The sequence below is a fragment of the Carassius carassius genome, chromosome 50 (assembly GCF_963082965.1).
Source record: "Carassius carassius chromosome 50, fCarCar2.1, whole genome shotgun sequence".
In the NCBI taxonomy this organism is placed as follows: domain Eukaryota; kingdom Metazoa; phylum Chordata; class Actinopteri; order Cypriniformes; family Cyprinidae; genus Carassius; species Carassius carassius.
In genome coordinates this window covers 10,223,956-10,240,988 of record NC_081804.1, presented here as the reverse complement: position 1 = coordinate 10,240,988, position 17,033 = coordinate 10,223,956, and the positions used below count along the sequence as shown (strand labels likewise).

Genomic DNA, 17,033 nt, shown 5'->3' with positions numbered 1-17,033 from the left:
AAATGTACACCTCATCATCCTGTTCATAAGTTTACACTCTCTGGCTCTTAATGCATCGTGTTTCCTTCTGGAGCATCAGTGAATGTTTTCACCATTTGTAATTATGTATGAGTCTCTCTATTGTCCTCAGTTCGAAAAGATGGATCTCAAAGTCATACAGTCACTGCTGGAAAGTGGTCAAATATGCTGGAAAACCAATGAATGTCCTGAAGCGGGAGGATCTTTCTAAAGATCAGCATGAAGTTGAACTGCTCAAGAGAAACAAGGGACTCATGAACGACCAACACAAAACAAAAACAGCCGTGGATCATCCAGGAAATGCCGCACAGTGTTCACGGGGTCATTTTTATATATTCGTTTATTATTTTGTCTTGTGGATTATATTTAAACATCTGTTACGTGAAATAGCTTATTGATGACAGTATTAAATAAAAAATAACATGCAATTTTCATGATCACTCTTATTTTGTGAAAATTAATACAATTTTGCGCATTCTTCAAGGAATATGTAAACTTATGAGCACAACTTTATATATATATATATATATATATTAATAATAATATTTATCTCATGGATGACTTCAAGTTTAAAAAGCAGGCTTAAATTGTATTAAATTAAATTCTTTGCACTACATTAAACTGGTTTAAAATTTCACATCCCTCCAAAAAAAAAAGTGTAAAACCACACATTACCAGTAGATCATCCACATGTCCATGTGGCCTTTTTAGGGTAAGATTTGGATTTAAATGGAAGTGATTTGACTAATCACTCAGGCCCCAGGGAGATCAAACTGACAACTACTAAAGTGGAAGGTAAAATGAAAGCGATTGAAAACCTGATCAAAAGAATCCATACTTCACTACACCAGCCCTCCAATATCCCGATCACACAGCATCAGGGCTTTGGAACAGCTCTGTCTGTTTGATCAACCAGATGACATTACAGATGAGCCTGACTATTTTTGCAACTTTAATTCACTCTGTGTGCTTTGTAGATGGGTGTAATTATTGTTCACATACGCTGCATATGCCAAGACACAATAGCTTTTAGGATCGATTTATGGGCATTTATATATTGCTGAATAACAAGGTGTCTTGTGTGGTAGTTATATTATTTAATGGATTTGAAGTAACAAAGTAAATTAAAAATATAAAAAATTTTTATTATAGATCTTACATCCTGGCTGTAAAAAATGTCAATAAATCTGCTATAGATAAGTCTAGCAATAAATATAGACCTTTTTATGGTTGGATAGAAAAGCTGTGTAATCATAAAACAATATTGGACTGATAACACTGTCCACTTTAATCTGCATGATCTAATTATGATAAATGCTCCTACATCTCATCTCATCTTTTTTTGTATTTTTTTTTAAATTATTTTTACTGATTGAATTTTTTTTTAAATAACAATGACTGATCATACTAACATAAATTAGGTTGAATTGGGAGCTGGATATATGGGATCGTGGGTTTTAAATAATTTATCTTTATTACATAACCTTTCATTAAATCTCAGTCCCCCTTAAAATTATATCAAACGTAATTGCAATTACTTGGCAAAGCTGTTCATTTATTAAAGAAATTATGAAAACATTTGACAATATAAGATGTCATTGTGAAATAGTGGACGTTTGTATCAGTGGCTGTATAGCGAGCTTCCTCCCTAGAAAATATTTTGGACAAAACTGTTGCCTAGGCAGAAATCTCATAGGTTTTAAGACTCTAATTTTATTCACTGTATGTTTAAAATAAGCCTGATTCTTTAATTCCCAGTCGTTGGGATGGGAAATCGATTCTTCAAATCTGACATGTCCGTGACATAAATTGGGCTGTGTTCCTTACCTTTATTACACATCATAGGAGTAGCATTCAATGCTTAATTCATCCAAATAACTCGAAGTTTTCTGTAGTGAATATACTGAATATATTTTTCCCTTCCAGGCTCATACTCGTCCGTCCCAGGGCAACACCCCATAAGCACCACCAGTCACTAAACAGGGTCTGCACTTACTTTTATTTTTAGGAGCACTTGTGCAAAAAAAAAGAAAAGAAAAGAAAGAAAAACAAAAATAGGAGTCTACAATCAAAAAATTCAGGAGCAACTTCAGGTGGGGCATTTTATTTTTTGTGTAAAATTCTGAAGTGTATATTTATAAGCTTTTTTTCTTTTTTTAATTTCTAATTAAAACAATGGCATGAGAAGAATAAATTACTGGTCAATCAAGATGAAATTAATTTGTACTGCAGAGGTGGCACAGAAGAACACTAAAGTGGCATGCATATTTACAGACATTCATGTTGAGATTAATTTTTAAAAATAAACTTTGAATATAGAAATATTCTGACTTATATAACTTAAATTATACTTTAAAAATAAAAATGCCAACAGGTGGCGGCAAGTCACAGATTTTAGCACTGAATCATTAATTCAATCGATTAGTTCAAATGGCTGATTCATTCATGAGTGAAGCAAGAGGCTGTCTTTACGAATGGGTAATTGAATCATCGACTCATCGACATAGCTGTGACTTTGTTTGAAACAATTTTCATTGACAAGACAGAGCAAAATCAGGCAATACTGTTATAGTCAGACAATGTAAGTCACGTAATATTGTAGTTTTTATAATGTTAACGTTCGTGTCATATGCTTGCAGTGTCACCCGAAGCAACAGCTTCAGGGGCAGGTTAAGGAAACACTGCTGGGGGCCGTTCTTCGTACGCCGCTTATCACATCCAAGAGGATATCATCACGCTAATCAGGATCTGGCCCATTCAGTTTTTATAATAAAACGCACCTGTTGTTGATGATTAGCATTAGTGTGGCTGGATTAAGTTATCTGAGATAATTGCGCGGTCCTGGGGCCCGTTCTTCGTACGTCGCTAACTCAGTTAGCTGGATTTGAATGTTGACGATTTGGCGTGATCTTGGATCATTTAGTTCTTCGAAGCTCATCCCGGAGCTGCTGTCATAGCAACAGGTCCGTAAGCTTAAACCTGCTCGGGAGCAGGCTTATTTCACGTAAACAGGATTAGATCGCTTCTTTTCAACCAGAACTGATACTCAAAATATGTCTGCTACCACCGCTACTTTATTACAAGAGTATCGTACTGATCCAGGGACAATAATTTAAAATAATAATCATTTAAAAAATTATTTAAAAATAATATAAAAATGCTGTGTAGTCCATAACAGCCTACTATAGACACAGCCAGTTTTACTCACTGAAATATTTATTTGTCATAAAAGTATTACTTCATAATTGTATTAGAGTCTTACACACATGCTATACAGATAATAGAGTTGTGCATTATTTTGAGTGATGACTGCTATTATAAGACTGGCTTGATGGAGCGCAGGAGATGCAGATAACATGATATTGACCCTTAAGAAACTTTCATTAATGCTTTCACGTAACAAATCTGTCCAAATATAAAATGAAATGAATAGATAATTTCTACATTGAAATAAAAATGTAAAGACTGCACAACTATTATAAATTGCGAATATAAATAATTGGGAATCATGAAAAAAATTCTAATAAAATAAAAACATGCATCTATTATCTGTTTCATGTATCTATTATAACATTTATGTAGTTTTGTTTGCTTGGCTGTTTCTTTATGAAAGTCCAGAAATTTGTCAAGTTTTTCATCGGGTGTCATTTTAAATTATATGACGTCATTACATTGCCGTCTTGCCACCAGCCAATCGCTGCACTGCTGATCATGGTTTCGAGTATCGATACATATCCCATTTTAAGCCAACACATGAACGCGCAATTATCTCAGATAACTCAATCCAGCGATACTAATCATACACAACAGGTGTGTTCGAAGAACCCAATTAGCCGGATCATGATTAGCACGATGATATCATCTTGGATGTGTCATTTGATCTCGGATGTAATAAGCGACGTACGAAGAACGGGCCCCCGGTTTGGTTCAAAAGGGGTTATGTATCGATACTCTAAACCACGATCAGCAATGTAGCGATTGGCTGGCGCCAAGACAGCAACATAATGACATCATATACCCTGACCTAAAGGATTATTAGGAACACCTGTTCAATTTCTCATTAATGCAATTATCTAATCAACCAATCACATGTCAGTTGCTTCAATGCATTTAGGGGTGTGGTCCTGGTCAAGACAATCTCCTGAACTCCAAACTGAATGTCAGAATGGGAAAGAAAGGTGATTTAAACAATTTTGAGCGTGGCATGGTTGTTGGTGGCAGACGGGTCGGTCTGAGTATTTCACAATCTGCTCAATTACTGGGATTTTAACGCACAACCATTTCTAGGGTTTACAAAGAATGGTGTGAAAAGGGAAAAACATCCAGTATGCGGCTGTCCTGTGGGCGAAAATGGCTTGATGATGCTAGAGGTCAGAGGAGAATGGGCCGAGTGATTCAAGCTGATAGAAGAGCAACTTTGACTGAAATAACCACTCGTTACAACCGAGGTATGCAGCAAAGCATTTGTGAAGCCACAACACGCACGACCTTGAGGCGGATGGGCTACAACAGCAGAAGACCCCACCGGGTACCACTCATCTCCACTACAAATAGGAAAAAGAGGCTACAATTTGCACGAGCTCACCAAAATTGGACAGTTGAAGACTGGAAGAATGTTGCCTGATGAGTCTCGATTTCTGTCGAGACATTCAAATGGTAGAGTCAGAATTTGGCGTAAACAGAATGAGAACATGGATCCATCATGCCTTGTTACCACTGGGCAGGTTGGTGGTGGTGGTGTAATGGTGTGGGGGATGTTTTCTTGGCACACTTTAGGCCCCTTAGTGCCAATTGGCCATTGTTTAAATGCCACGGCCTACCTGAGCATTGTTTCTGACCTTGTCCATCCCTTTATGACCACCATGTACCCATCCTCTGATGGCTACATCCAGCAAGATAATTCACCATGTCACAAAGCTTGAATCATTTCAAATTGGTTTCTTGAACATGATAATGAGTTCACTGTACTAAAATGGCGCCCACAGTCACCAGATCTCAACCCAATAGAGCATCTTTGGGATGTGGTGGAACGGGAGCTTCGTGCCCTGGATGTGCATCCCACAAATCTCCATCAACTGCAAGATGCTATCCTATCAATATGGGCCAACATTTCTAAAGAATGCTTTCAGCACCTTGTTGAATCAATGCCACATAGAATTAAGGCAGTTCTGAAGGCGAAAGTGGGTCAAACACGATGTTAATATGGTGTTCCTAATAATCCTTTAGGTGACTTATATAAAGAAATAACCAACGGAACAAAACTACATAAATGTTATAATAGATAAATGAAATGTGCACTGTTTTTTTTTTGGACATGATTCCTAATTATTCATATTTACGATTTCTAATATGTGTACCTTTCCTAGTGGGTACAGCGTAAACGTGCGTATTACGTTATTATTATAATTATTTTATTTATTTATTTATTAAAAATAGTTTATACTTAATTTATAAAGATTTCGGTAAACAGCAAATAACGTAGTTTTTTTAATAGAAAATATGAAGATGTTGTAAATCATACTACCAAACATAATCGTTTAATTTATACGCGAGTGCAGTAGACAGATTTTCTTAAGAAACATAAAATAAACTTAGAATTAAGTTCTCGCCAATCATACTCCCAACAATAATTAATTTTATAATGTGTGATATATATATATATATATATAAGGGATCATTTATGCTATATTTTTCTGCTATAGATATCTGGCTTAATTCACATTCACGAATCGACCGATAAACTTGGAAATCAAAATCCTGCAATAAAACATCATGGGAAAAAAAATCACCTATAGGATCAAATTCTTCTTTGAACGTTTTTCTTATAAATATATCTGCCTTGATTCAAATCTTGAATTCAACTCAATCGATTCCATAAACTTGGGAATCAAAAACACCATAAACATTCAGTTTGAGCCAGCTTTGTTTGCGCATCTTCTTCCCCTTTTCGTCCACTGCTCACTTTTACATGAAGCCCGTTTTGAGGAATGCACGCTCGTCTTGCACAAGCATTCCTGCCTCCTCCTAGACATCACATCCGGGTCACTCGGCAGTCAGCGTGTAAGCGAGCGTGCTCCTCCATACAGTTGCGTACTGCTGCTGCAGCTCTCAGCGCAACTCCACTGCGTGCAACATGGACACTACGAGCAGCGGCCAGCCGCGGAGGATCTGAGCGCGCCTCGGGACTCGCGATACGCCACACCGGGGCAGGGATGAGGTGCCATCCAGCAGCCGCACACTGGTAGGCGAGTCGTCAGTTGTCAGCGATGTCAAAGAGTCTGAAAAAGAAGAACCACTGGACGAACAAAGTCCACGAAGCGGTGCTCACCAGGAATAAGGAGGGTGAGCTAGGGTTCGACCTGAAAGGGGGCGCCGAGAACGGCAATTTCCCTTATTTTGGGGAGGTGAAGCAGGGTAAAGTGGCCATCCAGAGCGGCAAGCTGTCCCAGGACGAGCTGCTCTTGGAGGTCAACGATACACCGGTGGCGGGGCTCACCACCAGGGATGTGCTGGCCGTGATCAAGCACTGCAAAGACCCGTTCCGGCTGAAGTGCGTGAAGCAAGGTGAGGATAAACATCAGCGCGCCGCCGTCTCTACGTGTGAACGAGCGTGCGAGCGACCCCTCCGCTGTCTGGGGCTGCTGTCTGCACATTATTCCCGCAGAAATCCTGTTTACACACAAAGGTGCATTTCAGATCCCGCGCCTGATTGCTGCGGTTATCGATTGAAGCCGCGAACGTTCCGTCGTCGCTCGTGGCAACAGAAGTTACAATGAGGCGGATTGTCACATAAACATGCAAATTAAATTTGAGCTTTGTTTGGATTCCAAAGACGTGGTATCATGCGCGAGGGAGCGGGGGGGTGTTTTGCCCCGCGGGTCCGCCATGGGCGAATATTTGAAAGCAATTCAATTGATCTGCTAAATTGCAGGGTGGCTGTGGCAAGCCGTTTTATTATTTAGCACCAGTAGCTATTAGCCCCTTTCACATCACATGCAGTATTTACTAGTAAATTACCGTTGAGAGATCATTTGTGAACATGACCTTTTCAAAAATGAGATGAGAAAATGAGAAGTTGTAAAATTAAAAGTAAATTACCGGTAATGTGCTCTTTGTGAATGCAGAACAAGATTACCAGTATGAGCACATATACAAGTTCAGAATAAGCTGGTGTAAGACGTCTGCTCTTGGCCAGTCATTTTGTTTACTGTTTGGAAGTTGTCTATTATTATGTCCCTGGGCCAAAAGCGCTGCATCACTGTGAAGGTTTGACACAAAAATGAAAACATCAACAAAAACATTGACCCTGTATACCCCTCCATGTTTACAAACACAACACTGGGATGATGATGTCACACAATTTATGGTGTTTTGAAATTGATATGTGAATGGTGCTTTACTGGAAATAAGACGTAACTCATTGCCGTGTGAACAGCGCATTTTTGTATTTGTGTTTGTATATAAAGTCGTTCCAGTAGTTTCACGGCAATTTACTGTTATTACTGCAGTGTGAACGTGTGAAAGGGCCTATTGTTGCTAGTATTTATATCAATAATATTCATTAACAATATTTTACTAGTACTTGGTCTTGTGATGACTGGTATGTAATCCTGTGTTTACTAGAATCATTTCAATTTCAGTAGAAACTATTCATCAGATACTATTCCAGTAATGGCTCATATTTGTTCAGCAGCCACTGTCACTGTAGTTACAATTAACTAGTCCACTGTCACTAATCCTTAGCACTAACCAGTACACATTAAGTTACTTGTACTTATATTGGTAGTATACCTTAGCAGTATTTTACTAGTGCTGTTTTTTTTTTTAAGAGATAAATCCAATGTAATTCAGTGTTTATTAGTAAAACAATACATTGTAGTACTTATTCTTTTGCTACTAGTCATTATCACTACAGTGATGATTAACTTGTCTATTTTCACTGGTAACACTTTTCAAATTTTTGCCATTGAATTCTTTGCTGGGCTGTAGTTCTGATTTCAAACTAATATTCACTTCTAACATGTATGATTTGTTGCTGAAGCCTATTCTAGTTTTACTAGTAATTCATTTGGTATTAGAGCTTATTCTATCTTATTAAATAAAGTACTAGTTCTTGTATCATCATATATTCAAGTTTTCCTAGTGATATTTAGGGTTATTGTTAATTAAAACATTTTTGTTAATTGAAACAAAGCTGAAATAAAATAAAATATAAATATTCAATAAAAACCATAAAATAAAAATTAGAAATGTTGCGTTGACAGCTAGCTGAAATAAGTTTAATCGATAAAAGATTATGAACTGGAAATGACTAAAAGCGAAATAAAAATAAATGAAACCTAAATAGTAGTAGCAATTTAATAGAAATTATGATGGTTCCGGTTGTTACTAGTAACATTATACCAACAGATTTTCATTAAACTACAAAGTAGTCTTTCTGCCTGGTCATTATATATTACAAGCAAAAAAAACCTGCAACTATAAGATTATAAATGTTACTCATAACTATGGAGATAAACAGTAGTGTCTCCTAAATACATACTAGAAAAGCTATATATACTAAGTAACATCTAGGATATTGGAAAAGATGCTAGTGTCTGTTGGAATCATACTAGTAGTGTTGAGGAATGAATGTTAAAATGGCTTGCCATAAGGTGGCAGCTCTTAAAAACAATGGATTTCAGTGGTGAAGAGGAGATGGGGAAGTGCCCATGTGAATGGGAGGAGTGATGTTATCTCTCACTCAGATGTTAACTTATAGTGATGGGATTTGAGGACGTGCAGCTGTCTTCAGGTCTACAGTGCTGAGATTTCAACAATGCGTATAGTACATTTGCAGTGTTTTTCGTCCTTGTGTTAAGCAAACTTCTGCCCCCGGGCCAGCACTTTGGAAACATCCCCATCTCCCAAGCGAAAGCAAAAAATATCTTGATGCAAGCAGAGGTTGTGTCTAGGGAGATCCAGATCAGTGGACTGACTGAGTAAATATTGACTGGCTGCTGAAGATCAGGGTTTGGGGAACTTGTACGACAGGCTTTATAGTGTACTTGTAGTGTAAAATGGTGTAAGAACACAGAGGCTAGCATAATAATTTAATTTCAGTGATTGAAATCTGGTAGAGTAGATAATTTGAATGCAAGGATAGACTGCCGTTAGGAAGAACAGATTTTTTTCATGGTATGTCTGTCGATTTTTAGGTCAGTTGTTGAAACCCTGACTAATATACATTGTAAATTTCAGAATTTGGGATTAAAACCCCACTCTTCGTGATTTCATTTTCAAAATTTGTATGTATTATATAACTTTTTCATTTGATTTTTTCATAATATCTTCATATCATATACTCATATGCTTTCATTGTATAGACAAAATAATACTAATCTTTTTCAAAATGTGTTCTTTCCAGAAACGGAAGAAACAAACTCGTACAGGGTTGTAACAAAATTGTACAGGTTTGACTTTTATTGTGTGTGTATATATATATATATATATATATATATATATATATAAACTGATACTTTATTTTATCTCTTTGTGTTAAAGGGGTGGTTCATCCAAAAATGAAAATTCTTTCATCATTTACTCACTCTCAGGTTGTTCCAAGCCTGCAAGACTTCCTTTCCTCAGCCGAAACATAAGAAGATGATATAAGAAAAATGTGGGTAACCAAACAGTTTCTGGTTCATATTGACTTTTATTATATTGAAACACAATATTATGGAAGTCAGTGTCTACAATCAACGGTTTTGATTTTTGGGTGAGCTATCCTAAGTCATACAGGTTTGGAGCAAATGTAATTTTTTTTGGAAATTTAACTATCCCTGTACAGATACGGTAGTTAATAGTTATTACTATGCATATGATACTGTAGGTAATGTTATAATATGCATGTGGATCACGTGCTGTGAGATTTGATTGACCAGTGTTTTTTTATGTCTCAGTCTGTCCTGCTTTGATGTGATGGAGGAGATGGTGTGTTTGCATTGATGTCTGTTGGTGCATGTCCAGGACTCACTTTTGTGGCTTGGTGGTTACAGGGACTTTGATGCCCGACTTGTCATAATGACCCAGTTCTGACTGTTATCTAAATATCAAGCTAAGTAGTCAACTAGGCTGCCTTCATACAGTCACATTTGCGCGTAGCACCACGTTTGATTTGGAATAAAGCATGTCTGTTGCCATCTTATTTTAGCAGTCGTCTTTCATGTTTACATTTAGTCTTCTGAGGCAGATATTTGGTTTAGTGTTCTCGTTATCCTGTGCCACTACACTACTTCACTCTTAGCTCCGACCGATCCGATGCTGCGACCTTCGGTTTTCCGAGTCACTTTTGATGTGTTGACTGTTTTTAAATATCAGCAATATAATCTCATTATTTTTCAGTAGTGAAGTGCAATCATTGGTTATGTAACATGTTCAGTTTGCACAAATGGATTCGCTAACTGATTAACACAGACATGACTCTGAGCAGATTTCTGCAGCCTCGGGGGTTTAACTTATTTTGCTTTGAAGTGTAATTTATCAGTGACAGTCATTATTCTGTCATAATGGTCGGCATTTTCCTTAGAGATGTGAGATTGAGTTGGAATTTCTTCTTTCATTTAGTCATTTTGAATAAGTGATTTTATGTGATCTGTGTTCATTATCATTATTTCATCATCGTCCCTCATCTGTAATGATCTCTCTTTTCTTTTACATCTATAAAGAGTACACATATGAGTGGGGTAAGATGTGTCACCCCTTAATCTAGCAAACTGTACATAATGTTTATCATATATTTAGAAAGAACTTGGGGTGGGCGATATGGCAAAAAAAATCTGATCTCAATGTTTTTCAAGAAAATCACGATTCACAATTCTCATGATTCTTTATGTTGGTTTTATTATTTTGCAAGTTGTCTGAGCAGTATAGCCAAACTAATTTCCCTATTTTAAAAAACAAAGTCTTACAAGGTAACAAAATATATATATATATAAAAAAAGAATGGTCGATATTTAGGCCAAAGTGGGTGAAGATAAAAATCTTTGTCATTATTTTACCTTTAAAAAATAATTAAATAAGAAGGAATATACACATTACAAATACACATAATATACACACATATAGCAAATGATGCTTTATTTATCAGTATATATCTGTATTTAGCAGTAGCATTCAAGAAAAAGAATGAACAAATAAAATAAAAAAACACTTAATACACTTCACTGTATGAATCATACATTGATTCTTATTAAAACAACTGTATTAAAGTTGTTTGCTGTTTAGGTTTAATACATTTTTATTTCAGTTTTGGTTGAGTTTTAGTGTTTACTTATTTCCATTTTGTAATCTTATTGCTTCAACTTCAGTGTATTTCAGTTTAAATTTCAAATGTTTTGTTTAGTTTACTTCTGTGGTCCGTTTTTGGAGTTTGACAGCCCCTGGTCACTATTTTCTTTTTATTATATGGAAAAGAGCAGCGTGATCATTCTGCTAAACATCTCCATTTGTGTTCCACAGAAGAAAGAACGTCGTACAGGCTAATATTAGCATGAGGATGAGTAAATGATAAAAACAAATCAATTTGGTGTGATCTATCCCTTTAATACAAAAAGCTCTGAAACATTTACCATTTGTCCTCCTCGTAATAACGCTACATATTTATTAGATGCAGACTGTCATTTGGCTGGTCGCAAATCTGGAAACAATTTCCTAAGAGAGCTGAGAACGCTTTTTAGCTTTTGCACATTATGCAATGTAACTTCACAGCTATTTTGGCAGCTTTGTCTAGACCTATAGGATAAAATGTACTTTTCGGCTCCACATCCATTTAATCATGAAACTGAAAATGCTTTGCAAAGCCACTAGCAGTGCAGAACATTATATTCTGCAGTCTTCCACTCACTAAGCAAGTGGAGCACAAGTGCCCCCTAATTTGTAAAGCGGTTCCATCTGACATCCCTCTAGGCTGCTATTTGGGATTATGATGGTTTTAATGTGCTTACCAAAGTGACTGATTGCAATCAACTGGACAGAACTGCAAGGTTCCCATCAGACAGAATGATATACTTTAGGCTGATGTTGTGATTGCCATTTTGAAGTGGGTTTACCCTCGGCCAATCGGGGCGCAGAAACGTCTTTGGTCCGTTGTTAAGTCATGACTACAAATGCACGAGATTTCAAAGACAGCTGCCTAGAATGTTAGCATGTCAAACACAGACGCTGGTGAGCGTGCAACAAGATTTTCATTTTTATGAAACAGTTTCTCACTGCTTTTCACACTGGCTGGCTTACTTTGATTATCCGCATGAGAAAAACATATTTAGTAAATAATTAATTATGATGTGGGTTCTTATCCTTTAGATCTGTGAATAAAAATGCTTGGCCATCTGTCATGAAGTGAATGCCACTGCAGTTAATTTTGCCTCTGTGCTCTCTATGCTGCAGGGACACAGATCTTGTTTTACCGGATTGCCTCTTAAAAAGAAAGTCTTTCCTTCTGTATTCTGTCTTCTATTGTATTCATTACCTTGAGATGCACACATTGTGGTCATGCACATGCAATTTTCAATTTGCTCCAGTTTACAATACAGCTGAATACCAGGCAAAGGACCTTATTTTGCTTTTAATATTGTAGCAAAAATGCTGACGTTGTATTGCAGCACCCCACTTATGTCCTACAGTAATTCTGCTTGTACGGTCTTAATTTGTTTTAAGTTCTACACAACATTCTGATTCGGTGCCAAGTTCTTAGAAAATCTCTTTGTGTTTACCAGTGTTTTTATAGTGCCATTGAGATACTATTTTAATGTTTTATTTATATTTTCCATTTTCATTTAAGCTAAAGGTTTAGTAATTATATTGAGTTTTTGCCATTTTTATTTTTTTAGTTAAATTCAAATGAGAAATGTTGCTTTGGCGACATTCTAAAGTAAAATGCTTTTTGTTTTATTTCAAAATGTTGTTTGGATCATTAAAGTAAAACAGTTGTGTTCAAACAAATTTAATTCAGAAATTATAAACATGCTCATTCATGCTATGCCAATAAATTAATGAGTCAGTTTCTTTTATTAATTAATGTGTTTTTGAATAAATTAATTGATCCAGGCAATGGTAATGGTTTATATCAGCATGAAGGGCTTTTAATATAAAACTTAAATAAAAATTAATAAAAAATGAGATCTGTTCTTTTTAAAAGAAAAATATTCTTAGTCAAGGGAGTCACGCAGTATGCAGACTCGCACTGTGTGTTTTATCACAGAATTAGCTTCGGGATCTAAAATACAGCATCTGCAAAATAAATAAACGTCTATGGCCTGCAAAAGATTCGAAACTTTTGAAATCAGCTGTAATGTTAGTACCGTGTCTTGCTGTATAAAAGCGTTTCACTGTAATACATTTGTGTATAAGCTGTTCAATATTTGCTCTGCAGCCCATTGCTTCCGTGTTTATGTGAAGAAATATGAAGATGAGCAAAGTGTTTTGGGATTAGAGATGCATACGCAAATGAAAGAGGAGTAGCCAGCTCGCGTGGAATTACTCAACAGCGGGATACAAAACAAAAGCGATGCTTTAAGAGCCTGGAGTCATAGAGGCTGGCAGAAAAAGGTATGTTTGTGCAGTAATCACTATGTGGCTGTAGGCTTTAATGTTTTGTTCAATGCCCCAAAGCGTGTGCTTTGTCACAGAGATCCAGAATTGATCCTCAGAGCGTATTTATTTACTTGGAATTCAAACTGTGGTTGTTTTTGTCTTTGGTTGTGTTGGTTCAGTCAGGCTACAGCAAAACAGGTCAGTTACACACTACCTTTTTCAAACTGTATTTGTGAAATAATGCAGATTACCACAAGAATGAATTTCAAATTATTTATTTCCTTTAAAGAAGCAAAAACATATCACAGTGAAGTTTCTGAGAGGTGCTTATAATGGAAGTGAATGGGGCCAATCTGTAAACATTAAAATACACTGTTTCAGTAGTACATCCACAAGATGTAAACAATGTGCGTTAACATGATTTTATGTGGAAAACAAATCACTTATTGAACTTTCCTGTGTAAAAGTATATCTAATTTTAGTAAACCCGTTGCAATGACAATGTAAAAAGACGCTTTAAACAGCTTTACAACTTCACAATCTTAACAGAGAAAAAATGTGCTTTTATAAAATTAAATATATATATATATAATTTTAAAGTTCATATTTATGCTTTTAAAATCTCCTAAATTGGCCTTTTTCACTTCACTTTTTGTGCAGGTATATCATGGTTTAGTATTATTGATTTATTTTTCCAATTCCCATAAAAAAATTTTCACAGAAAAATAAAAGTGCTTTTACAGATTTATAAACTTCACATTTATGCTTTTAAAACCTCTAAAAACATGCACCGTTTATGTAATTGAAAGACGGACAGATATGTCGGGCAATAATGACACAGTGAAACAGGTGAAGTACAAATTAAACTGTGTAACTGTCTGCTGGTCGGAATGAGGTGTGGAGGAGATGCTTCTGGAGAAAAGAGAATTGTGTCAGTGGCATGAAATTAGGCCAGTGACGCTGGCCATAGAGAAGATTATTTAATACTGCAAACACGCATATTCAAGATGTTTTTCTAGGAAAAATATCAGTGACCATCCTCCAGCAGATGGTGGGAGATCTCAGCAGCGGTTGGGTGGGATGAGGTCCCAGATGATTGTGTATGACAAAGACACATATTTGACATGACATCAATACCTTTCAAATCTGGGCCTGATTTTATGCATCTAGGGCCAGTCATCTGAGCAATGCTTGTTGAAGTGGTGAAATATCGCATACCAGACAAAAAACACTTAGAAGTTCGATTGGAAGTTTCATAATAATGCTGAGGGGTTTGTTCAAATCTTTAAACCAAAAGTATGAACAACAGCAATTATCAATAACAATATCATTTCCATTCTGAAAATGGTTTGGTTGCCATAGTTTTAGTTCCCTGTGATTTTTTTTTATTTTTTTTTTAATTTTTTTTTTAAACCCTTTCATGTTCCAGGCCCAATTTTACATTGTCGTCAATTTAGCAATGGAAACCTTGAAGTGACGTGCAAAGATTTTGTTTCTATATTTAGAAGAAAGACAATCCTAAAGTCAATGCACATCCGTTTTCAAAAAGGCTAATTCTGACTGATCAAAGTCTTTACTGTTGATAGGCAATCGCTTTTACCTGGATGATATAAATGTAATCTTTATCTTTGTACCTCATGTTCAGTCTGTTGTCAGATGCTGGTTTATTCAGGGAGACCTTGTTTTTTTAAATAACCAGTTGTGTTCTGGAGTACTAAACCTGAAGGTTGCTTGCTTGCCTTTGTCAAAAAACACACCTCAGAGTCTATATGATATTTTGTAGCCTAAATATGCTTTTTAAATATTTATTTTTTGATTACCTATGCTATCATTTAATGCTTATTTAAAATGAAAATGTGCTGAAAATGTACTCACCTTCTGGTCATCCAAGATGTAGATAAATTTGTTTCTTCAGCAGAACAGATTTGGAGAAATGTAACATTACATTACTTGCTCACCAATGCAACCCTATACATTGCGAGTAAATCACTCGCATGTGTGACAAAATCTTCACGCTGGGTGACTAAATGATGTCTAAATAATATTAGCCAATGGCTAATAAATGAATCAATTTTACTCCCCAATGTGTGAGTTGGAGACTAAGTGTAAGCTTAGCTCTTGTCAAAAACTGAGGGCTTCAGAATATCATTCTGTCAAACGATCAGATTTTTTTATTTTTTCAGTTAATCTCAATGGAGTCTATGGAGGAATTATTGGGTCAGATTATAAACTTAAAGTCTAAAACTAAAAGTCTTAAACCAAAACTAAAAATCTAAATTTGAAACTTAAAGTCCAAATCGAAAAATTAATTTGGTATTTAGGATTGGGCATTTGGTATTTAGGATAGGGCATTTTGTATTTAGGATTGGGCATTTTCTATTTAGGGTTGGGCATTTGGTCATTTAGCCATTTTCTATTTAGGGTTGGGCATTTGGTCATTTAGCCATTTTCTATTTAGGGTTGGGCATTTGGTCATTTAGCCATTTAGGATTGGGAATTTGGTATTTAGGATTGGGCATTTAATCATTTAGCCATTTAGGATTGAGGATTGGGCAGTTGAAGATTGAGGATTGGGCATTTGAGGATTGAGGAGTGTATGCAAATTAGGAGGCGTGGCCCAAATACTGGAGGCTGGGTTTGAAATGGCTGGTGCGCAGAGGCACCTTATGGACAGCAGAGGGAGCTCCCAGTGCTAAGGAGCACACTAACGTCAACTTAATGACAGCTTTCTAACATTTGTGGCCTCAAACACAAAGTCACCAGTGAAAGGAGTGCTATCTACTAATGTCAGAGGGGTTAACCGCAGTTTAAAAAACAAAACCGCATGTCCCAATATAATAATACCCTACTAAAGCATGTTAGCAATATCAGCTTATATAACTAGTAGCTAATGTTAGCATCTTACCTGCTGCACTGTCTGCTGCTTTCTCATCGTCAGACCGATATCACTCCTTTCATTGGTGACTTTGTGTTTGAGGCCACAAATGTTACAAAGCTGTCATTAAGTTGAAGTTATCACACAGTCCTCGCTCACACTCACTCGCTCCGTTTGGATTCATTACAGTGTGCTCCTTAGCACTGGGAACTCCCTCTGCTGTCCATAAGGTGCCTCTGCGCACCAGCCATTTCAAACCCAGCCTCCAGTATTTGGGCCACGCCTCCTAATTTGCATACACTCCTCAATCCTCAATCCTCAAATGCCCAATCCTCAATCTTCAAATGCCCAATCCTAAATCCCCAATCCCCAATCCTTTGTTGAAAAAAGTCTTAGATCTTTGAGTTCAGCTCATGAATAATAATAATAATAATAATAATTCCTTACATTCATATAGTTCTATTCTGGGCACTCGAAGTGCTTTACATATAAGGGGTAATCTTCTCAACCACCACCAGTGTGCAGCATCCACCTGTGCTGTGTCCGAAACCGCTCCCTATTCACTATA

At 36.4% G+C, this 17,033-nt stretch overlaps 1 protein-coding gene across 6 annotated transcripts in view; it reads left to right on the top strand.

Moving 5' to 3' along the window:
* Positions 1-6,023: 6,023 nt before the first annotated feature.
* The window catches only part of LOC132133801 (membrane-associated guanylate kinase, WW and PDZ domain-containing protein 2-like), an 85,312-nt gene continuing 74,302 nt past the window's right edge, over positions 6,024-17,033 (top strand). For 4 of the 6 annotated variants that reach the window (XM_059546778.1, XM_059546780.1, XM_059546776.1 and 1 more), the window contains exon 1: positions 6,025-6,582. In XM_059546778.1, coding sequence (XP_059402761.1) covers positions 6,285-6,582 — 298 coding nt within the window. In that variant the 5' untranslated portion in view covers positions 6,025-6,284. Of the gene's footprint in view, positions 6,583-17,033 lie in introns of all 6 variants that reach the window. The other 2 variants (XM_059546782.1, XM_059546779.1) reach the window with 2 other exon arrangements.